We start from the raw sequence: 25,312 nt of genomic DNA on the forward strand, positions 1-25,312 counted from the left end.
TTAAGAATCCGCCTGCCAATGCAAGGGACACAGGTTCAAGCCCTGGCCCGGGAAGATCCCACATGCCACGGGGCAACTAAGCCTGTGCGCCACAACTACTGAGCCTGAGCTCTAGAGCCTGCAAGCCACAACTGCTGAGCCCACGTGCCACAACTACTGAAGCCTGCACACCTAGAGCCCGTGCTCTGCAACAAGAGAAGCCATGACAATGAGAAGCCCGTGCACCGCAATGAAGAATAGCCCCTGCTCACCGCAAATAGAGAAAGCCCGCACCCAGCAACGAAGACCCAACACAGCCAAAAATAAAAAAAATTAATTTATTTTTAAAAAACTAACAAAATATTTTATTTATAAAATGCTTATATACTATTTACACTATTTGATACTTGCTTCATTCACCTAACTATGTATCATTTAGGATATGTGAGCCAAGGACTTCCCTGGTGGTCCAGCGGTTAAGACCCCATCTTTCCACTGGAGGGGGCACGGGTTCCATCCCTGGCCGGGGGGAACTGAGATCCCGCATGCTGAGTGGTGTGGCCAAAAAGAAAAAAACAATGTGAACCAGTTATCATCTTTTAAAATGTATGTGATGTTGAGCCCTTTTCTTATTTATCCACAGATAATTAAATTTTAAAAGTAATTTTTATCTACCATGTTGCCTGTGAGGGGCGAAAGAAAGTGTTTATGGCTCACTTTTAGACCATGCTCTGTTTTGTAAAAATATACACATTAAATTTATTAAAATTTTCATCCTTAGTCTCTCAGGAGTGCACCCATAATTTTTCATTCTTCCCTATTCTTAAACCAAGACATGTTAGCTTAAGAGAATAGTGCCTTAACTGCTTAATGAGTTTATATTTTACATCTTTTCCTTTACAAACTCTAATTGAGAAGCTCCTATTCCTTATAATTCAAGTGAAGGTATAAAACTGAATTATTCAGAGTTCAAGACAAAAACAAAAAAAACAGAAACCATTCTACGTACATCTAACTAAAGGAAAAAAAAGAAATTTTATAGAGGGAATTAGTTGCTTACAAAATCAGAAGAACTGGACAAGCAGAAGCGAGAATCAACACTGAACTACTGGTTTTGAAGGCATACTACCATTGTTGCCATAGAGAAATTAGGAAGTTGCTGCTGCTGCTACTACCCAAACTGCTACTCCCACAACGGCCTCTCCTCTCCCACCTCCAAAATTGGTGACTACACAGTGGAACATAGAGTCTGGCTGCCGCAATGGCCTCCAGTTCCCCATGAAACTGATGGCTAGACACAGAAATGCTGACTTGGCTGCAAGCACTCACATCTTTCTGACCTGCTGGTCAGCAGCAATGACAACATGAAGATGACCTTTGCCTGTCTTCAAAGGCTCATGTGAAGGCATCTCACTGGTAAAATCTAATTTACATCCAGAATAATAATTCAAAGGAGTCTGTAAAATGGAGTTTTAAGCTTTGCAGACCCTAAATTTTTTAAAAGTTAATAAAAAGAAGTAGGAATGGATGACAGGTGCCAATAGCACACTAGGGAAGCATCACTGGTTCAAAGAATCTTGTCCCAGAAATTGAATTTAGTACTTAATTGCTTTGAGGGCTAAACTTTCAGTGGAACAAGAATTTTTTGGCTACAAAACACACCACCAGGACTTCCCTGGTAGTGCAGTGCTTTAGAATCCGCCTGCCAATGCAGGGGACACGGGTTTGAGCCCTGGTCCGGGAAGATCCCACATGCCGTGGAGCAACTAAGCCCATAAACCACAGCTACTGAGCCTGTGTGCCGCAACTACTGAAGCCTGCACGCCTAGAGCCTGTGCTCTGCAACAAGAGAAGCCACCAGGATGAGAAGCCCACACACCGCAACAAAGAGTAGTCCCCACTCACTGCAACTAGAGAAAGCCCGCGCACAGCAACGAAGACCCAACACAGCCAAAAATAAATAAATAAATAAATTTTTAAAATAAATAAATAAATAAATAAAACACACCACCAATATGGAGAAATACAATCATATGCTCCTCTAAAAACCAATCCAATCAGGCAATTTATTTGATCCTATCTCCTCCTAGTGGGTAGTGGGGGCTACAGCTGTGATCTGAGTGGGTATGGCATAGACTACTAATTTCACCCAAATATATGTTCTCTCATTATTTATTAACAGACTTCTCATTTTTAGCTGCCCATGTGGATATGTGGGCTATAGATTATACTTTCCAACTTCTGTTGTGGCTGGGTATGGTCTTATAACTAAGTTATGGCCAGTGAGACATGAGCACAAGTGCCATGGAATACTTCTTAGAAGCAGCCTTTTAAAAAGGAAGGCACAGCTTTCCCTTTCTCCTATTTGCTGGTCTGAATGGCAATGTAATAGCTGGATATTAGGCAGCTGTCTTGGACTGTGAGGTAAAGGTCATGTCCTGAAGATGGTAAAGCAACAAAGTGGAATGGGACTGGGTCCCAGATATCATGCAATGCATTTCAGCCACTAGCCTTATTTTATGAGAGAAAAATAAAATTCTATTTTGTATAAGCAGTTGTTGTTAGGGTTTTTCTATTATTTCAGGCTAAAATTATATAGAACATAATTCTAGCTGATATAATAAGCTTTTTAAATAAGTGATATTTAAGGTAAGAACCAAAGAATGAATAGAGAAAATTGTGAGACTTACATGCATTTCTTAGAAATCAAGATTTATTGAGAACAAATAGGCTAAGCAAACAACTCAGGATTCAAGAAAAACAATTTTAAAAATAAAGACAATAAAAGAAATGGAATTTTTAAATATAAAAGCATAAATTACTTAAATAGAATAAAAATCACATAGATTTGACCAATTAAACACAAGTCTATTTCTCTGAAAAATTCAAGGGTGTTTTGAGATAAATTGGTGGATTGGACATGCGCCTTTAATTTGGCTCTCTCAAAATGCACTAACACAAAAGTGAAGAGATATTTTCAAAAATATAAATCTATAAGGATGGAGAGAATAAGGTATAAGACAGCAGATAAAAATCTTAGTAGCTGGAAAGCAGATGGATAACTTAGTAGAACTGATAAACCAACTATCCATCCTGAAGTAGGAAAAGCTGAGAACCAATCATGGTTAGACTGCAGGATTTTCAGAAGTATTGGATATCAGAACTATCAGCCCTAGACACTCTGGAAATCATGACAGGGTGCCAAATAAGGAGAATTGTGTTAAAATTGCCTGAGAATCAGTTAAATCTCTAATGGTCAAATCACTTTCCCTGACTCCAGTCATGGAGTAACCTACTTTCCCATCCCTAGCGTAAGTCTGGAGTTTTGTTTTCTGATGACTGAAGCAAAGAGAGTCATCATATTAGAGGGTCCACAGTCAAAACTGAGGGCAAGAGTAATATGCGTAGTGGAAATAGGTGACCATCTAAACAGTGAATGTTCATTGTTAAAATGCTATTTTAGTCACTGGGACCAATTACAAATATTTCAGTTTTCCTCCCCTCAGACACATGGTAGAATTTCAATTCTATTTCCTCTTTAAAATACATGTGGCTCATGCCGCGGAGTGGCTGGGCCCGTGAGCCATGGCCACTGGGCCTGCGCGTGTGGAGCCTGTGCTCCACAAAGGAAGAGGCCACAACAGTGAGAGGCCCGCGTACCGCAAAAAAAAAAAAAAAAATACATGTGGCTATGTAATTTCATTTCACCATTAAAATGGGAGAAGTGAAATACATTATTTCTGGGCTGGAGCTTTTGGAGACAGTGCATGGTTTAACACATTTACTTTGCCCACTATAGTGATCATGAAAGCCTTTGTGGAGATGGGAGTCTCCAGAAGCCTGGATCCCTCACTGACAGCTATGAGGAAGGTCCTATGCTGAACTGTATGGGACATGTAGTGCAAGAAAGAAATCAACCTTCATAGTGTTAAATCACTTAGATTTGGAGTAACTGTTTAGTACTGAAGCATAACCTAACCTATCCTGAATAATGCAGGCCTACACTCCACTTCTGCTATTCAATCCTTTACCTTTTCAATCCATACCTTTTTCTCCTGGGTAGGAGATTTTTAAAGAGTTGGGGAATCTGACCAGTCGAAGTGAAAAGACCTAATCACACTGACACTGAGGTTTCTCCAACAACAAGAGCTCCCAGTTCACCTTAGAGTAATAATCAGAATGGACAAGCCCTGATAACACGCTCAAAACTATTACTGAGCTCTTTAGTCTCCCAAAAAAATCAAGAACAGACACCTGAATGAGACTCCTAAAGAAAGTTTCTAAGAAGAAATATAGAAATAAAAACAAAGCAGTATGGTGTAAGGAATAGATCTTAATTTTATCTTTTTCCAAATAGTTACATAATTGATAAAAAACTTTATTAAAACCCTTTTCTCAATGGAAAAAAAAGAAATAAAAACAAAGCAAAGCAAAAAAAATAGGGTAAACTGGAGAAAATAGAAAATTTCTAAGAGCAGGAGGAAATTAGTTTCCTAGATGAAACTGCTTACCAATTGTCCTGTACAATGGATGAAAATAAACTCAAAGACACATCAGTGTTTAATTTTCAAATGTTTGGGACAATGACAATATACTACAAGAAGAACTAAAAATACAGGTCTCAAAAAGAAGATATAAAATAAAATTCACTTTAGACTTCTTAACAAACACGTTGGTTTAGAGCTCATGGACAAAATATTTTAAAATTCTGAAGAAAAATTATTTCCAACCTAAAACTCTATAATCAGTCAAACTTACAATCAAGTTTGAGAGTAAAATAAAGATAATTTAATACACTCAAGGTCACAACAAAATTTACCTCTCATACACTGTTCTCTAGAAACTACTAGAAGATATCTATCAAAATGTGAGCGTAATCTAGGAGAGAGGAAGTAAGAAGAAAGCGAAAAGAGATGATCCAAAGCAGAACAAGTGAGGGACTTCCCTGGTGGTCCAGTGGTTAAGACTCCATGCTCCCAGTGCAGGAAGCCCAGGTTCGATCCCTGGTCAGGGAACTAGATCCCACATGCCACAACTAAGAGCCCGCATGCTGCAACTAAAGATCCCACATGCCGCAATGAAGATCCTACGTGCCACAACTAAGACACGGTGCTGCCAAATAAATAAATATTAAAACAAAACAAAACAAACAAACAAAAACCAAAGCAGAACAAGTAAAATGAATCTCCACATGATGTTGAAGGATGATCCCAGGATGACACTTGTCTCCAGTATAGTGAACAACTAGTCCAGTTTGGAGCTGTATGACTCAAGAGACAGGCATTTCAAAGGATATCATCAGCAAGTCCCCTGACATATCTTCAATCAGATGAAACTCTTGGAGGATGTGATCTCTTAAAGCTATAGAATAAACCAAAAAAGAGGAAGAATAAAATCCTTGAAATAGGAAACCCAATCAGAATAAAAGGCAAAGGGAATTCCAAGAATGACAGCAAAGGAAAGTTCCAGGATGAGACCTATGCAGCAGATGTAGGGAGCAACCACTCAATTTTAAGGAGAATTGATATCTCAGGAGACATGGGAATGACCATGTGGAAAATTGTATTGAGAGGAATTGGAAGTGTGAGAAGAATAGGTGACACATATCTAAAGAAAACCAAGCAAATGAAAAGGCAAGGCAATCATTAACTTCAAGAAAAAAAAAAGTGGGACTTCCCTGTTGATGCAGTAGTTAAGAATCTGCCTGCCAATGCAGGGGACATGGGATAAAACTGGACAGCCAAATGCAAAATAATGAAACTAGACCACTATCTTACACCATACATAAATATCAACTCAAAATGGATTAAAGACTTGAATGTAAGACCCGAAACCATAAAACTCCCAGGAGAAAACATAGGCAGTATGCTCTTTGATATTGGTCTTAATTTCTTCCCGGATATGTCTCTTCAGACAAGGGAAACAAAAATGAAAATAAACAAATGGGACTACATCAAACTAAAAAGCTTCTGCACAGCAAAGGAAACCATCAACAAAACAAAAGGACAACCTAAAGAATGGGAGAAGATATTTGCAAATCATATATCCAATAAGGGGTTAATATCCAAAATATATAAAGACTCATATAACTCAACAAAAACAAAACAACCTGATTTAAAAATGAACAGAGGATCTGAACAGAGATTTTTCCAAAGAAGACAAAGAGATGGCCAACAGCCGCATCAAAAGATATTCAACCATCCCTAATTTTAAGGAAATGCAAATCAAAACCACAGTGAGATATCATCTCACACCCAATAGAATGGCTATTATCAAAAAGGCAAGAAATAACAAATGTTGGAGAGGATATGGAGAAAAGGGAATCCTCATGTACTGTTGGTGGGAATGTAATTTGTGCAGCCACTATGGAAAACAGTATGGAGATTCCTCAAAAAACTAAGAATAGAACTACCATATGATGCAGCTATTCCACTTCTGGATATTTACCTAAAGAAAATGAAAACACTAATTTAAAAAGATATATTCACCCCATGTTCATTGCAGCATTATTCAAAATAGCAAAGATATGGAAACAACCTAAGTGCCTATTGACAGATAAATGGATAAGGAAGATGTGACACACACGCATACAATGGAATACTACTCAGCACAAAAAAGATGAAATCTTGCCATCTGCTACAACATGGATGGACCCTGAAGATATTATCCTAAATGAAATAAGTCAGAAGGAGAAAGACAAATACTGTATGATTTCACCCATATGTGAAATATAAAAAACCAAAAAAACAAAATAAACTAACAAACCAAACCAAACAAAAACAAACATATAGATATAGAGAACAGAGTAGTGGGACTTCCCTGGCAGTCCAATGGTTCAGACTCTGCCCTTCCAATGCAGGGGGTGTGGGTTTGATCCCTGGTCGGGGAACTAAGATCCCACATGCCACGTGGCGTGGCAAAAAAAATTTTTTTTTTAATTACAAAAAAATATAGAGAACAGAGTAGTGGCCACCAGAGAAGAGGTGTAGGGGTAGGATGAAATGTGTAAAGGGGGTCAACTGTGTAGTTGAAAACTAAACTTTTGGTGGTGAACACATCATAGTGTATACAGAAGTCAAAATGTAATGTACACGTGGAACTTAAATAAGGTTATAAACCAATGTTACCTCAAAAAAAAAAAAAGTCTCCTTATTGGTAAGGGAACTAGGAAAATGAGGAGGGAAAGTGCAGAAAACTACTGTATTTTCTTATAAACCTTTTAGTACTATTTGATTTTGAATCAAGGTCAAAGATTATTTGAAAAAAGTGTATTTTAAAAGATCAGTATAATAGAGATCTTGCAAGTCTCCTCAAGGATAAAAAGGAGGGGACTTCCCTGGTGGTCCAGCGGTTAAGACTTCACGATCCCGATGCAGGGGGCCCAGGTTCGATCCCTGGTCAGGGAACTAGATCCCGCATGCCACAGCTAAAGATACCGTGTGCCACAACTAAGACCCGGTGCAGCCAAATAATAAAAAAATTTTTTAAATGTCCTATACTGCCAAAAACAAAAAAAAGAATAAAAAGGAGATAAAGTACTAAATATTACTAATAAGAATAGAGTTATAACTAGAGATAAATAATGCAATGAAAACATAATACCAAAATGTTTGTAAATCGAAAACATAATACCAAAATGTTTGCAAATCCAGATAAAATAAATGGTTTTTAAAAATAAACTACAAATTACTTTAAAAAGAAATAAAACCCGAACAGATTAATAACCAAAAGTAAAATGGAAAAGATAATCATAGATTTACCATCCAAACCCAACCCATTTAAAAGGCAAGTTGCAATAAAGCATGTAGAAACAGATGATAATTATAAAAACTATTCTGTTACATAAAAATAGATAGAAAGCTTCCTAATCCATACTACAAGGCCAGGATAGTTTAATACCAAAACCATAGAAGCTAAACACACACATTCATGTATACACACAGAGCAGCAAGGGCCAGAAAAATCCTAAAACTATGCTGGCTCATCAAATCCATCTGTACATTAAAACAATAATATGTAATGGTTAAATGTCATTTATATCAAGAACTCAAGAATTAAAAAGCTAAAGAATAAATTTCAACAGATGTCAAAAATTACTCTAAAATATTAAAGAATAAAGAAAAATAAGAAAACTTTTTTGATACAAAAAATAGAGCATTTACCCCAAACTGAGGTCAGCCATCATAGTTAAAGATGAAATACTAGGAGCGCTTCCACAAAGACAAGAATGACACCTACTTGCTACTATTAATTTTAAGAGTATTCATTGCATACTCTTGGAAATGCCAGTCATGTGAACACTAACATATACATAGTACTTAAATCAGGTGAAGGGTGGAGGATGGGGGGTAGAAAATGTTCCAAAAAATATTGCGGGTGAAGGGTGAAGACCTTGAAACTGGAAGGATTATTTAATTCACAAGAAACTGAAAAAAGGCCAGTTACTCTGAAGGGTGTACAGCATTATTGGTAAGCAGTTTACAAATAAACAAAAGGCTCTCAACCAATATATGTTGACTTTTTGATGGAGACTTCATTTTCTTATATATTCTTTACTATCAATCTTAAAAACAGGAAAAGGTTTTCTTAGGATTAACTGCTGGTGGGAAGCCAGAGTTTAATTTTGTGCACCTAAATTAAGGAAAAAGACTGATTTATTTTTCTGCGAATGTAGACTCACAGAGACGGATACGATGTAAGCATTTACAAACTAGGATTACTGTGGCCAGTTGAGGGAAAATATGAAATGAAATAGCAAAGACACTAAGGGGAAAAAAAAAATCCTACTCCAGCTCTTTTAATCCGCCATCTTTTTGTTCTATTCCTGAAATTGGGAGTAACATCCACAAAACGCAAGGTGGCGCTGCAGGCTAAAAAGAGAACAAAATATTCGCATAAAGAATGTTGCAGATTCCAGTGTTAAGAGGAAAGCTGACCAGACTAGAAAAGTCGAGGAAAGGAAGCCGTGGTAATAGGTGTTGGGAGAAAGTGGGGATCCCTCCCCACAAGCATTGCTATGATCCAGCTCATTTCTAAGGATTCAGCTGATGCCATTTCTGAATTGCTCGAGGCTGAGAAAAAGTGTTTTTTGAAGACTGGTTAAACAAAGAATGGAGGCCAGAGTGGAGCGTGCTGTGCAGCAAAGGCAAGTACTGTTTCTTTGTGTATTTCTGCAAGTGTCTTGGGCTGGTGGGGAACCACTACTGTATTTTGTGGAAGAGGAAGCTGAAAAAGGCACCTTTCTGGCCAACCTAGCAAATGACCCGGGGTTGGGGGAATCCTTAGCCCGGGGACCTAGAATCATTTCAGACCAGAATACAGGATTTTTACTACTCGATCCGTTTACTGGTGATTTATTTCTAAATGAGAAATTAGACTGACAGGACCTGTGTGGCCCCACAGAGCCTTGTGTGCTGCCTTTCCAGTTGTTACTGGAAAAACCTCTTCAGATTTTCCGTGCTGAATTATGGGTCAGAGACATCAATGATCATTCTTCAGTATTTCTAGATAGAGAGATTCCCTTGAAAATATTAGAAGTTACCACTCCAGGGGCAGCATTTCTCCTAGAAAGTGCACAGGATTCAAATGTTGGAACAAACAACCTGAGAAACTACACCATCAGCCCCAATGCCTATTTCCACATTAATGTCCATGATAGTGGGGAGGGGATTATCTATCCTGAATTGGTGCTGGATAGACTACTGGATCAAGAAGAGGTGCCTGAGCTCAGTTTACTCCTCACCGCCTAGGATGGTGGCTCTCCACCCAGCTCTGGAACTGCCCTGGTATGCATCCTGGTTTTGGACATCAATGACAACGCCCATGAATTTGTACAGTCTCTCTACAAGGTGCAGGTGCCTGAGGATAGCCTTGTTGTCTCTCTGGTTGTCACCATGTCAGCTAGAGATTTAGATACCGGAAGTAACGGGGAAATAGTTTATGCATTTTTTATGCTACTGAAAGAATTCTCAAAACGTTTCAAATCAATCCAACATCTGGCAATCTTCATTTAAAGCTGAATTGAACTATGAGGCAATGCAAATTTATACATTAACTATTCAGGCCAAAGATGGCAGAGGACTTTCTGGAAAACGTACGATGGTGGTTCAGGTAACAGATATAAATGACAATCCACCAGAACTACTCATGTCATCACTTACTACAGCAATTAAAGAAAATTCACCTGAGACAGTCATAGCTGTTTTTAGGATTCGAGACAGAGATTCAGGAAACAATGCAAAGATGGTGTGCTCCATCCAAGACAATCTCCCCTTCGTCCTGAAGCCACCTGTAGAGAATTACTACACCCTGGTAACCGATAGCTCTCTGGACAGAGAGAAAAGAGCCGAGTACAACATCACCATCACCGTCACTGACATGGGAACCCCCAGGCTGAAAACCGAGCACAACATAACCATGCTGGTGTCCAACGTCAACGACAACGCCCCCGCCTTCACCCAGACCTCCTACGCCCTGTCCGTCCTCGAAACAAACAGCCCCGCCCTGCACATCGGCAGCGTCCGCGCCACAGACAGAGACGCGGGCGCCAACGCCCAGGTCACCTACTCGCTGCTGCCGCCCCTCGACGCGCACGTGCCCCTGGCCTCCCTGGTGTCCATCAACCCGGACAACGGCCACCTGTTCGCCCTGAGGTCCCTGGACTACGAGGCCCTGCGGGCGTTCGAGTTCCGCGTGGGCGCCGCCGACCGCGGTTCGCCCGCGCTCAGCAGCCAGGCGCTGGTGCGCGTGCTCGTGGCGGACGACAACGACAACGCGCCCTTCGTGCTGTACCCGCTGCAGAACGCCTCGGCGCCCTGCACCGAGCTGGTGCCCAGGGCAGCCGAGGCGGGCTACCTGGTGACCAAGGTGGTGGCGGTGGACGGCGACTCGGGCCAGAACGCCTGGCTGTCGTACCAGCTGCTCAAGGCCACGGAGCCCGGGCTGTTCGGCGTGTGGGCGCACAACGGCGAGGTGCGCACGGCCCGGCTGCTGAGCGAGCGCGACGCGGCCAAGCACAGGCTGGTGGTGCTGGTCAAGGACAACGGCGAGCCGCCGCTCTCGGCCAGCGTCACGCTGCACGTGCTGCTGGTGGACGGCTTCTCGCAGCCCTACCTGCCGGCCCCTGAAGCGGAAGCGGCGGACGCGGCCCCGGCCGCCCCGCTCACCGTCTACCTGGTGGTGGCCTTGGCGTCGGTGTCGTCGCTCTTCGTCTTCTCGGTTCTGGTGTTCGTCGCGGTGCGGCTGTGCAGGAGGGGCGGGGCGGCCTCGGTGGGTCGCTGCTCGGTGCCCGAGGGACACTTTCCGGGCCACCTGGTGGACGTCAGCGGCACGGTGACCCTGTCCCAGAGCTACCAGTATAAGGTGTGTCTGCGGGGAGGTACTGGGCCAGCGAGTTCAAGTTCCTGAAGCCGATTATCACCAATCTCACATCCCAGAGCATAGGCAGGAAAAGTGGAAGAATATCCCTCATATCAGAATGATTTCGGTTTCTGATAAAGAATGAAAAATAAATGCCGGTATTATATCTGTAAATATATTCCTATTAAGAAATTTATCTCGATTTACCTGTAGAGGAGTGCTTTCACATTATTGCAAGTATTCTTAGGGTCATAGAATAAATTTCTTGACAGAAAAGGATTCAGCTTCAGCCCTAAGAACACTCCAAAAAGCATGGATTGTTTACTGTCACCTTTTGTCTCAATTATGCTTTGTGTGCAGTCTATTACATGACACATCTTATTTGAGATGTTTTTAAATTGGAATTCACTGTCTTCAAATATTATTGCTAGTTTTATTTTGTAAGTTGATTAGAGTGCTCTACAAGTATACCTACCCTAACTTTTAAAAAAAGCACTTACTATGCATCATACACTATTTTACCACTTTTAATTTTAGAAGTAATTCTATGATGAGAGGTATTTTAGAAATGAGCAAATAGATGTTCATAGACGTTCAGTGAGTTCACTAAGGTCACCAACTAATTAATGGCAGAGCTAAGCATCTCTCCTAAATCTTCTGATTCTGGGGCCTTGCTGTGATGCTATACTGTTTTCTCTTGTTAGATATCACCTGGCAAGTTTCTCCCTAATTAAGGAGAAATCTTTTTTTCATACTCATATTCCTGTTCAGTGTTTCGTGTATTTGCAAAGAATCAGATATGTATTTGTGGTTTTATTTTCTTATAAACTAATAATCCAGTTTTTCTGTATCAATTATTCAACTATTATTTTTAAAGCTCTGATCTATCCACATCTCAAGTACAACAAAATGAAAGATCAATCTGTGCTTTCTCCTTGTTATCTGAATATGCGACCTTCATTTCATAGAAAAGATTAATGACCATGAATAGAAATATTACATAATTTTGATCGCTTCATTTGTTTATTTTCCTCACATTGCAGTAATTTTCCTACAGTAGTCCCTACCTTTTTAACACGTTTTTCTCCTTTAATTTGAAAGTTTATTTTTTAAAGTTTCTATTCAATATACTTCAGTGCTGAATCGGAAAACTATAAGAAAAAGAATACTTTTAAATATGCAATATTAAAGAGAAACAAATTATCACTGAATTACTTAAAGATTCTGGAGAGTTAAGGAGAAGCTTTGTTTGTTATAATAATCTGTAACTGCTTTTTCTTTAACAGTTATCCAGATCATTTTTGCAGAGCTGTATTCTGAATATATCATAAGCTAGTGCTGATAACTCTTAAAATAGTAATATTACTGTGCATTACTAATGGGATATAGTCTAATGACAAAAAAAGAAAGAACCACACAGCATTAAAATCTTAAGTTGTTTCCATAGCGTTAGGATAAAATTATTTAGTTTTTCAAGCAAATTAATGGCATGGAAAAGGGGAGGAGGGAATCTTGCACAATGAGAGAAATTAAGACATACCAACCAAATGCAATGGATAGTGGATCTTGTTTAATCTTGATTCAAACAATCATAACGACTTTGAAATAATTGGAAAAATCTGAATATAGATGGGATATTAAACAATATTAACTTAATTTCTTAGGTGTGGTAAGGGCATTGTAGTGGGTTTTTTAAGACTTTAAAAGTTAGAGATTTATAATGAAGTTTTATGGGTAAAAATTTAGTTTGGGATGTGACAATGTTGGGGAGACAGGGTAAACAATTGTAGCAAAATATTGATAATTGTTCTAGCTAGTTTTGAGTACCTGGGGGTTCATCGTACTATTCTCCTTCATTATGGGGTTTGAAAATTTTCAAAATAAAAGGTTCTTAAAAATTGACACTGTAAAAAGAGAAGAGGACACCCTTCTGAGATACAGAATCATCACTACCATCACAGATTATACATGTATTAGAAAGATTCTCCAGCCTTTCCGGTTTCGTCGTTTGATATGATAACTTCATTCTGAAATAATGCTGCTCATGAATTATTCTACCACGTGAATCTTGGGGGTTTTTTTAGTCATGACAATGGATTAATGCAAACTGAGCTACCTGATGGCATCACATTACATGCCTGGTGTGTGTGTGTGTGTGTGTGTGTGTGTGAATCTTTCTGCCTCAGTTTCCCCATCTGTAAGGTGAGGAACTCACAGCAGCCCTATGTAGTAAGTACCATTAATATCTCCACCTTAGATGAGAAAACTGAGGCAGAGGTTAAATAACGTGTCCAAGGTTCACAGCTACTAATTATTCCCATAGTTCATGGCAATAAAAGTATATAATTCTGAAAGTTTTCTATGTTATTATATATATATTTAAATTTCTGCATATAGTCTTTCTTCTCAGGCAAACTGTTACATAAATATTTTCTTTTTGCTACAAACGCAATTAGCATTATTGAAAGTAGTCTCTACTAATATCTTTTCTCCTGTATGGCCCTCAGACAATTGCCTCAACCTTAAGGTTCAGAGATAGTAAAAACAGTATTGTAGCCTTACATAGCTCGGTGATACGTACTGGCAAGAGTTGGGAACATTGGGGAGTTCCCTGGTGGTCCCGGCTTCAGTCTCTGGTCGGGGAACTGAGATCCCGCAAGCCACGCGGCTCAGCCAAAATTTAAAAAAGCAAAACAAAAAGAGCTGGGAACATTGCATCCATTTTCAACCCAGAAAATGTAAGATTCTCTGAGGACGCGTGGTGGCGCTGCACGATAAGGTACAAACCGGAACCGCAGCTGCGTCTCCATTAACAGGCAAAACTCAACAGCAGAGCCTGGAAGCCCATGAGAAGCTTGGATGCCACAGAAGGAGGACTGGGTCCTCTGTAAAGGACTACTCACTGGAATATTTCTGAAGTACCTTGTGGAATAACTACAGTCTCAGAAACGTACTGAGGCCTTTACAGCTCAGCGGAACCACCCTCGCCAGAGGCTATACCGAGCAAGAACAATGGAGGTTGTCAGGAAGCTCATTTGCAGACAAAGGCAAGTCTTTTTCTTCTTTTTCTTCTTGGGCTTAGCTCAGGCGGGCTCTGAATTTAGGCGTTATTCTGTGGTGGAGGAAACTGAAGGGAGCTCTTTTGTAACCAATTTAGCAAAAGACCTGGGTCTGGGGCAGGGGGAACTTTCCAGGCGGGGAGCTAGGGTCATTTCCAAAGGAAACAAACTGTATCTGCAGCTCGATCAGGAGACTGGGGATTTACTGCTAAATGAGAAACTGGACCGCGAAGAACTGTGTGGTCAGACAGAGCCCTGTATGCTGCGTTTCCAGGTGTTGCTAGAGAATCCCTTAGAGTTTTTTCAAGCTGAGCTACAGGTAATAGACATAAATGACCATGCTCCGGTGTTCATGGACAGAGATATGTTGCTAAAAATATCAGAGAGCAGTCCTCCTGGGACTAAGTTTCCTCTGAAGAACGCTCAGGACATGGATGTAGGCCGAAACAATATTGAAAACTATACCATCAGTCCCAACTCCTATTTCCGGGTCCTCACCCGCAAACGCAGCGATGGCAGGAAATATCCGGAACTTGTGCTGGACGAAGTGCTGGATCGGGAGGAGGAACCTGAGCTCAGGTTAACCCTCACTGCTCAGGATGGCGGGTCTCCACCCCGGTTTGGCACCGCTCAGGTCTCCATCGAAGTCGTGGACATCAACGATAATGCCCCTGAATTTGAGCCGCCTTTCTATAGGGTACAGATCCCCGAGGACAGTCCCATAGGCTACCTGATTGTCAAAGTCTCTGCTACGGATATAGACATAGGAGTCAATAGAGAGATTTCCTATTCACTTTTCCAGGCTTCAGAAGAGATTAGCAAAACCTTTGAGATCAACGCCATGACAGGAGAAATTCGACTGAAAAAACAACTTGATTTCGAAACAACTCAGTCTTATGAGGTCAATATCGAGGCCAGAGATACTGGAAGTCTTTCTGGGAAATGCACCGTTCTGACTCAAGTCATGGATGTGAACGACAATGCTCCAGAAGTCACCATGTCTGCACTTAATAGGCAGATCCCCGAGAACTCTCCTGAGACTATGGTTGCAGTTTTCAGTGTTTCAGATCGTGATTCTGAAGAGAATGGGAAAATAAGTTGCTACATTCAGGACGATCTACCTTTTTTCCTTAAATCTTCCATGGAAAACTTTTATACCCTAGTAACAGAGAGACCGCTAGACAGAGAGACCAGAGCAGAATACAACGTCACCATCACCGTCACGGACTTGGGGACACCCAGGCTGAAAACCCAGCACAACATAACCGTGCTGGTGTCCGACGTCAACGACAACGCCCCCGCCTTCACCCAGACCTCCTACACCCTGTCCGTCCGCGAGAACAACAGCCCCGCCCTGCACATCGGCAGCGTCCGCGCCACAGACAGAGACGCGGGCGCCAACGCCCAGGTCACCTACTCGCTGCTGCCGCCCCTCGACGCGCACGTGCCCCTGGCCTCCCTGGTGTCCATCAACCCGGACAACGGCCACCTGTTCGCCCTGAGGTCCCTGGACTACGAGGCCCTGCGGGCGTTCGAGTTCCGCGTGGGCGCCGCCGACCGCGGCTCGCCCGCGCTCAGCAGCCAGGCGCTGGTGCGCGTGCTCGTGGTGGACGACAACGACAACGCGCCCTTCGTGCTTTACCCGCTGCAGAACGCCTCGGCGCCCTGCACCGAGCTGGTGCCCAGGGCGGCCGAGGCGGGCTACCTGGTGACTAAGGTGGTGGCGGTGGACGGCGACTCGGGCCAGAACGCCTGGCTGTCGTACCAGTTGCTCAAGGCCACGGAGCCCGGGCTGTTCGGCGTGTGGGCGCACAACGGCGAGGTGCGCACGGCCCGGCTGCTGAGCGAGCGCGACGCGGCCAAGCACAGGCTGGTGGTGCAGGTCAAGGACAACGGCGAGCCGCCGCTCTCGGCCAGCGTCACGCTGCACGTGCTGCTGGTGGACGGCTTCTCGCAGCCCTACCTGCCGGCCCCTGAAGCGGAAGCGGCGGACGCGGCCCCGGCCGCCCCGCTCACCGTCTACCTGGTGGTGGCCTTGGCGTCGGTGTCGTCGCTCTTCGTCTTCTCGGTTCTGGTGTTCGTCGCGGTGCGGCTGTGCAGGAGGGGCGGGGCGGCCTCGGTGGGTCGCTGCTCGGTGCCCGAGGGACACTTTCCGGGCCACCTGGTGGACGTCAGCGGCACGGGGACCCTGTCCCAGAGCTACCAGTACGAGGTGTGTCTGAAGGGGGGCTCTGGGACCAGCGAGTTCAACTTTCTGAAGCCAATTGTGACCAATTTTCAGGGCCATTCCCCTGGCCCAGATATAGAAGAAACCCCCAACTTTAGGAAAGATTTTGGTTTCAGTATTCAGTGACAGCAATTGTGTTTCACGTTCCATATATTTTAAATTGATGATACTTCAAGGTGATGGTTTTTCTGGCAACCTATCATGAACTTTTAAACTACATTAAACTTGCTTGCAAATTTTGTTTTAAAGAAAGCTATCTTTTCTTCATTACTGTAAGAAGATTAATGGTCCTAAATCTTGCCTCTCAAAACACTGTTGAAGTCAATAAATGTACAGGTTCTTTCTGGCATAGCTTAGAAATGTGTTATGAAAAAAAACAGTGGGAAATTAATTCTATATAATCAGTTATATTTCCTTGAGTTTTTCTTATTAGTTTTTAAACCATTAAGTACATAAGAGCAGTACTGCACTAACACACTGAAGCATGCCCAATCAGGAAGGAGAGAGAACTGGTACAGTGAGAATTTGGCTCTTACTTTATTCTGCTCTCATAGCACTTTATTCTTATTTTCTCTTATTAATTGTATATTCATTAATATACCAGTGTTAGTTTTAATATAGTTATTGTAATTGCTTTCCATTTAGTTTCCCTGGTGTAAAAGGGGAGAAAAAGCTACACTGTGTTTATCCAGTGTGATGAAAGGGCATAGAAGGAAATTGGCTTTTCCCACTTGAGAAACATTGGTCATATTGTGACAGAAAATGCAGTAGCTATCCAATCTCCATTCATGTTTTCTTCTTTGGTAACACACTCCAAATTTCATTTAGAGCATTAGTGTGCTTAGTCAAAAGAATGTTTTCCCAGGCTCCTTGGCAGCTAAAACGGGACATTTGACTACATGTATATGCAAATGTCGTTAGAGACTTCCAAGAAGGCCATTAAAAGGGAGGTGACTCATCTAGGAAGGGGTCCCTTTTTGTCCTTCTCTACCTGCTTCTTGCTGCTTGGAATGTGGGAGTCTTGGTTGGAACACAATCAGTCATATTGAGCCATAAAGCAACACTAAGGATGGAAATAATGGACCAAGACAGTCAGTATAGAATAAACTTTAAAGAGATGAGGACCCCTGATAATCACAGTTACCATGTCATCCCTGGATTGCTCACTTCTGAGCTTTTTCTACATAAGAAATAAAGGAACTTCTATCTCATTTAAGCCACCATCATTTTAGTTTTGTGCTACCTCCAGTGGAATCCAATCCTAATGCTTTCACAGTAAGACTTTTTGTTAAAATGTTATATAATACGGTAAAATGGACAGATCTTAAGTGTGTAGTTTGATCTAATTGATCTTTGTCAAGTTTTCCTTGATTTCTAATTTACTTAAGAGTACAGAGTGCTTTACATTCATTATCTTTTTTTTAAATTAATTTATTTATTTTTGGCAGTGTTGGGTCTTCGTTTCTGTGCAAGGGCTTTCTCCAGTTGCGGCGAGCGGGGGCCACTCTTCATCACGGTGCGCGGGCCTCTCACTGTCATGGCCTCTCCCGTTGTGGAGCACAGGCTCCAGACGCGCAGGCTCAGTAGTTGTGGCTCATGGGCTTAGTAGCTCCGCGGCATGTGGGATCTTCCCAGACCAGGGCTCGAACCCGTGTCCCCTGCATTGGCAGGCAGATTTTTAACCACTGCGCCACCAGGGAAGCCCCATTATCTTTTTAATCCTCTGCCAAACCCTAAGGAAGTTGGCATGTTATTTCCTCTTTTACTTGTTCACAATTCTGAAGTAATAAAAGGAAAAATTTGGAATATATTCTAAGTCTACTTGAATGGAATATTCCAGTTCTTAACCAGTACGCTATCACAGCAGGCATTAACTGGTGGCATTGTCTTCCTAACCAAGGAAGTGAAATCCTTCTATTGCATGAATTGAACTCCTATATAGAAATGTAACTTTTAGTCTGTAGCTTGATTTTGTTTCTATACCAGAGATCACACTGCTCTGGACCAATAAACCCAAAGTTCTTACAGAAGCACTGACCTAAGTAAGCTGGGTCAGGTACCACAATTGACCTTCATCATGATCTTATCAGCCTGATTACCTTCCTGTACCTTCTCAACATATCACATTCATAATTGCAGAAATGAAGGCCCTAAACAGGGAGTAGAATTACCCTATGGTTTTATTTCTTGAGTTTTTTTGTACTATTCCTTCAGTCTTTTTCTGTCAGTCCTAATATATATTTTCTCTTTTTTTTGAAAGTTTATTATATACATTCTGTAAGTCCCTTATTCAAATTAAATATACTGTATTCATTTTAGCGCACTATTTCTTTGAAAGCAGTTGCTATTCTAGTATTAGCTCTAAATGAAATAACTAATTTCAGAAAAGTATAGGCAATGATGTGGAGGAATTTTTATCACTAAATAATTTAGAGATTCTGGAAATTAAATAGAAATAAAGATAGGCTCCAGTTATTTTCTATTAAAACTAACCATATGTCTTTGACAACGCCTCTTAAAAATTATGCCGAAAAAAGATTTAGAGGGTCATAAATGACTTTATTCTGAAAGGATGGTTCACAAGAGCCGAATCAGACATTCTTCAGCATTTGCTGTGATAATCCAATTTTGTAGAGTGATGAATTTTTGTTGACTCAGATGCTGGGTGCATGAAATTTCATGCTTATGTATTCATTTTCTATTTCTACTATTAAAAATTATCACAAACTTGGTTGCTTAAAACAATAAAAATGCACTACTGTATAGTTCTGTAGATGTGATGTCTGATATGGGTATGACTGGGTTAAATTCAAGATGTCACCAAGGGTGCATTCTCTTCTGGTGGCTCTAGAGGAGAATCTATTTCTTTCTCTTCTCCAGCTTCTAGATGCTGCCTACAGTACTTGACTCATGGCCCCTTTCATCCATCTTCAAAGGCAGCAACATTGTTTCTCTTAGTCCACTTCTTCTGTAATCACAGAGGGGTGTAATCACCCCTCTGACCATAGCCAGGAAAGGTTCTGTCCCTCCCAGATAATCCAGGATAACCTACCCCCGACAAGGTCCTTAATTTACTTATATCTGTGAATTCTCTTTTGCCATGTAAGATAACATATTTACAGATTTGGGGAATTAGGGCATGAACATCTTTCGGTGGGTGGCCATTATTCTGCCTACCGCAGGTAGCTTGGAAGAAAATTATCTGGTCTAGCAGGACGACCTGTGGCCAAAGGAAGGCATACAAAGACCTTTATAACAGAAGTTTAGACCCCATTGATTGAATGCTTTAACCCCAGACAAGGTATTTATCAAAAATTGTTCTACAGATTGTTAGCAAAAACACTGGATTTATAAAAACATTATGAATCTTTACTGGAATTCAATTTAAATTTTAAAAATGGAAAATCTGAACTAAAGAGTATTTGGGGGTTTTTTTAGATGATGAAAATGTTCTAAAATTGCCTGTGGTGATGGATGCACTACTCTGTGAATATACTAAAAGTCACTGAATTGTAGACTTTAAACGAGTGAATTGTATGGTATGTGAATTACATCTCATTAAACCTGTCTTTTAAAAGGAATAAAACAGAAATTATTCTTGTCATGATAAAAAAAATCCCAAAACATGGCAGGCCTAATAACCCTTAGACTGCCTTTTTGGGAAATAACTTTCCAATAATTTGAAAGTTTCAAAAACACATGTCCTCAGGCTTAGGTGTTGGAAAGAAGAGGAAGTAATCTACTCTTTAATAAGGCGTTGATAAAATACTCTCTTTAGAACCATCACTGATTGCAATTTTGCAGTGTCCACTCATCTGTAATTCTATAACATGTACCATGAAAATAATGTACTTGTGAAACTGTTCCCATATTATTTCAGAAATATTTTGCTTCTAAATTTATATTCTTCTCAGCTTAAATGTTAATTAAATTATTTTATTTAATTATTCACCCTGAACAGCTTTAAACAGTCAACATAATGAAAGTTTGCTCTTAGTACTCTTCCTGTGTAACAACACAGCTCTCTCTGAACTCATAAAAACCACAAGAAAATAGAACTAAGTGTTTCATATTACAGAACACGGTTGACACAGCCTATGTGTTACATTTAGGAGAATTTTGCATCCAACGTTAAACCAGAAAAGATAAGACATAGTAAGAACGCATGGTGGCGCTGCAGGTTAAGGTGGTGAGAAACAGAATTGCAGACGTAGCTCCAGGATCCAGCCAGTTTCACACTGCCTGGAAGCTGAAGAACAGCTTTCTCAGTCAGAGCACAATGTGCGTGAAACCTCTTTAAAACTGTATTTAGAGACATAGTTTTGACCTGCTATACTGCAGGACCGGACTACCAGGATCCTGGGCATATATGAAGCTCCTGCGAACTCAGTTTTCAGGAAAGAGCAATGGAGATTGGATGGATGCACAATCCGAGACAAAGGCAAGTCCTAGTTTTCTTTGTTTTGCTGAGCATGTATGGGGCGAGCGCAGAGTTGGGGCCCTATTCAGTAGTGGAAGAAACAGAAAGAGGCTCCTTTGTGGCAAATGTAGGAAAAGACCTGGGGCTGGGGTTGACAGAGATGTCCACCCGCGGTGCCCGGATCATTTCCCAGTGGAACAAAGAGCATTTGCAGCTCAAGGTTCAGACTGGGGATTTGCTCATAAATGACAAACTAGATCGAGAGAAGCTATGCGGTCCGAGTGAGCCTTGCATACTACATTTCCAAGTATTAATGGAAAAACCGTTAGAGATATTTCAGGCAGAACTGAGAGTGAAAGACATAAATGACCATTCCCCCGTGTTCACTGAAAGAGAAATGTTTCTAAAAATACCGGAAAACAGTCCTATAGGAATTTCATTCCCTCTGAGTAATGCTCTGGACTTGGATGTAGGCAGCAACAATGTTCAGAACTATAAAATCAGCCCCAACTCCCATTTCCGGGTTCTAACCCAAAATCGCAGCGATGGCAGAAAATACCCTGAGCTGGTGTTGGACAAAGAGCTAGATCGGGAGGAGGAGCCTGAAATCTCATTAACCCTGACAGCGCTGGATGGCGGCTCTCCGCCTCGGTATGGAACAGCCCAGGTGCGCATTGAAGTGGTGGACACTAACGATAACGCCCCTGAGTTTGAGCAGTCCCTCTACAAGGTGCATATTCCCGAAGACAGCCCCGTAGGCTCCCTGGTTGTCACTGTCTCTGCCAGCGATGTAGACAGTGGAGTCTATGGGAAAATATCATACGCATTCTTTCAGCCTTCAGAAGATATTAGTAAAACTTTGGAGGTAAATCCTATGACAGGTGAAATTCGACTGAGAAAAAAAGTTGATTTTGAAACAGTTCTGTCTTATGAAGTAGACATCAAGGCCACTGATGGGGGAGGTCTTTCAGGAAAATGCACTCTTCTCCTGCAAGTAGTGGATGTGAATGACAATCCTCCAGAAGTGACAGTGTCTGCACTCACCACTCCCATCCCAGAGAACTCCCCTGACATTGTAGTTGCTGTTTTCAGTGTTTCAGATCCTGACTCTGGGGACAATGGGAAAACTATTTCCTCCATCCAGGATGACCTTCCTTTTCTTCTAAAACCGTCAGTCAAGAACTTTTACACCTTAGTAACCCAGAAAACACTAGATAGAGAAGAAAGAGCCGAGTACAATATCACCATCACCGTCACAGATATGGGAACCCCCAGGCTGAAAACCGAGCACAACATAACCGTGCTGGTGTCCGACGTCAACGACAACGCCCCCGCCTTCACCCAGACCTCCTACACCCTGTCCGTCCGCGAGAACAACAGTCCCGCCCTGCACATCGGCAGCGTCCGCGCCACAGACAGAGACGCGGGCGCCAACGCCCAGGTCACCTATTCGCTGCTGCCGCCCCTCGACGCGCACGTGCCCCTGGCCTCCCTGGTGTCCATCAACCCGGACAACGGCCACCTGTTCGCCCTGAGGTCCCTGGACTACGAGGCCCTGCGGGCGTTCGAGTTCCGCGTGGGCGCCGCCGACCGCGGCTCGCCCGCGCTCAGCAGCCAGGCGCTGGTGCGAGTGCTTGTGGTGGACGACAACGACAACGCGCCCTTCGTGCTTTACCCGCTGCAGAACGCCTCGGCGCCCTGCACCGAGCTGGTGCCCAGGGCGGCCGAGGCGGGCTACCTGGTGACCAAGGTGGTGGCGGTGGACGGCGACTCGGGCCAGAACGCCTGGCTGTCGTACCAGTTGCTCAAGGCCACGGAGCCCGGGCTGTTCGGCGTGTGGGCGCACAACGGCGAGGTGCGCACGGCCCGGCTGCTGAGCGAGCGCGACGCGGCCAAGCACAGGCTGGTGGTGCAGGTCAAGGACAACGGCGAGCCGCCGCTCTCGGCCAGCGTCACGCTGCACGTGCTGCTGGTGGACGGCTTCTCGCAGCCCTACCTGCCGGCCCCGGAAGCGGAAGCGGCGAACATGGCCCCAGCCGCCCCGCTCACCGTCTACCTGGTGGTGGCCTTGGCGTCGGTGTCGTCGCTCTTCGTCTTCTCGGTGCTGGTGTTCGTCGCGGTGCGGCTGTGCAGGAGGGGCGGGGCGGCCTCGGTGGGTCGCTGCTCGGTGCCCGAGGGCCCCTTTCCAGGCCACCTGGTGGACGTCAGCGGCACGGGGACCCTGTCCCAGAGCTACCAGTACGAGGTGTGTCTGACGGGAGGCTCTGAGAGTAATGACTTCAAATTCTTGAAGCCGATTCTCCCCAACCTCCCGCCCCAATGCCCTGGGAAGGAAACAGAAGAAAATCGTACCTTCTACAACAGCTTTGGGTTCAATATTCAGTGACCATAATTAACTTTTATATCTCATAGGTATGTTGTTTTGTGGCACTTCCATACCAACATTATTTCCCCCAAAATGTGTGTGTTTGAAGTTTTACTGATGTTAGTTTTATATTTTCGCATGTTCTACCCACCTTTACTTTTAAGTGAATGTTTATCTTTACCTGTGGTTGTAGTTAGATAGCAATTTATTCTCTAACCAAGGAGGTCTTAATTTGTAATTAATTTGCCTCCTTAAATAATAACACCAAATCAGTTTTTGCTCATGGCCCTCTCTCCAGTTGAACTTTCATTCACAATTATGCTTATGATAAAATAAAGCAGACCACTTTCAAAGTATTTCAAGGGTTCAAGTATTTCTTCATTTTCTTTCTTTCTTGCGGTTTTTCTTGTGGTTGAATAATGGTTGCTATTCAGAAATGTCATTCTTTCTTTAAATTCACCACTCTTTTAGTTAACATTTTAAAATGTTTATTACTGCTGAAAATATACCTGAAAAATCATGTCCTATGATACAATCATAAACACCTTGTTAGAATGGGGCAGAAGGCAATTTTCTTAGTGTCTCTTCTTTACTCATCCTGGAGGGTTATTCTGAAGACACATTAATATTGTGGTCACCCACAGAATACTGGAATATGAAGTTATAATTTTCCAGATGTCTCATTAATGTTACAAAGGTATGATGCAACCTAGTTGAATACAGGCTCCCAAGTAATCATTTGTTTATTGTAGAGTGGACTTGTTTGCTAATGTGTATAATTTTTTGCCTCCTGTGTTATCCCAGAATTTAATATATATACACTGGGCACTAATTTTCAAACTTTAAAAAATCACAGGCAACTGAAAAATTATATTGAATATATTATATAACATACATGTTTTATATGAAAGAAATGTTTTGTGAACAGTGCTTAGCTTTTTTGTGATACAATCTGAAATTGCCTGTATTATCACATTCTGTTTAATTTTCAAATGTGGTCATGATCCACTAAATTGATTTCATGACCTACTAATGGGTAGCAATCCAAAGTTTCAAAACCACTTTTCTCAGATATTTGTAGAGTATTGAAAAGTATGAAAAGATAGTCCTTTAACATTCTAATTTTCGAACTTTTTTCAAGTCATTGTAGGAGGAAGTTTTGTTTCATGCTGTACAAGCACCAACCAACCACTCTTGCCTTTAGTAACCTGACTATATTACAGAAGAGAAAGCCTTCATTGTTGGGGGAGGATCTTTCCAATGAATTTCATCAAAAAGTCTAAAGTCTGTGTGTTGTGGAAGGAAAATGTAGATGAGCAAAATGAGTAAGGGTATAGAAGGAAAGGAAGTGTGTGTGAGAGAGAGAGAGTAGGCATGAGAAAGAGGAGGTGCATGAGGGTGAGTAAAATGATTGCTTTTATGCCTGAGGTGGGACCACAGACTGGAGTCAATGCCACGCACTGCCTCTTGAAGATATTCTAATCTTAACATTATAGAGGGGCTGGGTATTAGTCAGTTAATAATGCCTGGAAGTCAAACCTCTTGCTCTAACATATCCAAAATAATCTAATGTTTACAGCCCTTGAATGCTAAAATTTCACCACCAGTTCTTTTGAACTGTGTGGACTGATTAATTACTCTTTGAATTCAAGAAAAATGGAGGGAACAAAAGTCCCTCCATGCAGGCTAACTAAATTCTAATTTTCTATTTTCAGAAGTGGAACTTGGAGTAAGTTCTTCTTCCCTAAATGAAAGCTTCCTTACATAGAGAACAAAAACTCATATTAATTAATCAAAATTAAGTATTAAGGTTACCTCCTGTGTTTACTGTTCTTAGTGGGGAAAAGATGGAGGACTACTAGCTTAAAGAGATATACAGTTATAGCTGTCAACAACCAAGGTGG

General features: G+C 42.0%; 2 protein-coding genes across 8 annotated transcripts in view; both read left to right on the forward strand.

Moving 5' to 3' along the window:
• The window catches only part of LOC309819610 (protocadherin beta-3), a gene marked incomplete at both ends in the record, with an annotated part of 80,027 nt that extends 56,340 nt beyond the window's left edge, over positions 1–23,687 (forward strand). For 2 of the 7 annotated variants that reach the window (XM_082649948.1, XM_082649952.1), the window contains one exon: positions 23,305–23,687. In XM_082649948.1, coding sequence (XP_082506074.1) covers positions 23,305–23,429 — 125 coding nt within the window. Of the gene's footprint in view, positions 1–14,349; positions 16,657–21,372 lie in introns of those variants that run through there. The other 5 variants (XM_082649951.1, XM_082649955.1, XM_082649954.1 and 2 more) reach the window with 5 other exon arrangements.
• Positions 9,090–11,472, forward strand: LOC309819611 (protocadherin beta-7-like; the record flags this gene model as incomplete). The annotated part of the gene is given in 7 exon segments (XM_082649956.1): positions 9,090–9,356; positions 9,360–9,725; positions 9,729–9,921; positions 9,924–9,986; positions 9,989–11,362; positions 11,365–11,426; positions 11,428–11,472. Coding segments are annotated over 7 exon segments (2,370 nt in total).
• Positions 23,688–25,312: the final 1,625 nt, after the last annotated feature.

Source organism: Grampus griseus, assembly GCF_964374135.1.
Source record: "Grampus griseus genome assembly, chromosome: 3".
In the NCBI taxonomy this organism is placed as follows: Eukaryota; Metazoa; Chordata; class Mammalia; order Artiodactyla; family Delphinidae; genus Grampus; species Grampus griseus.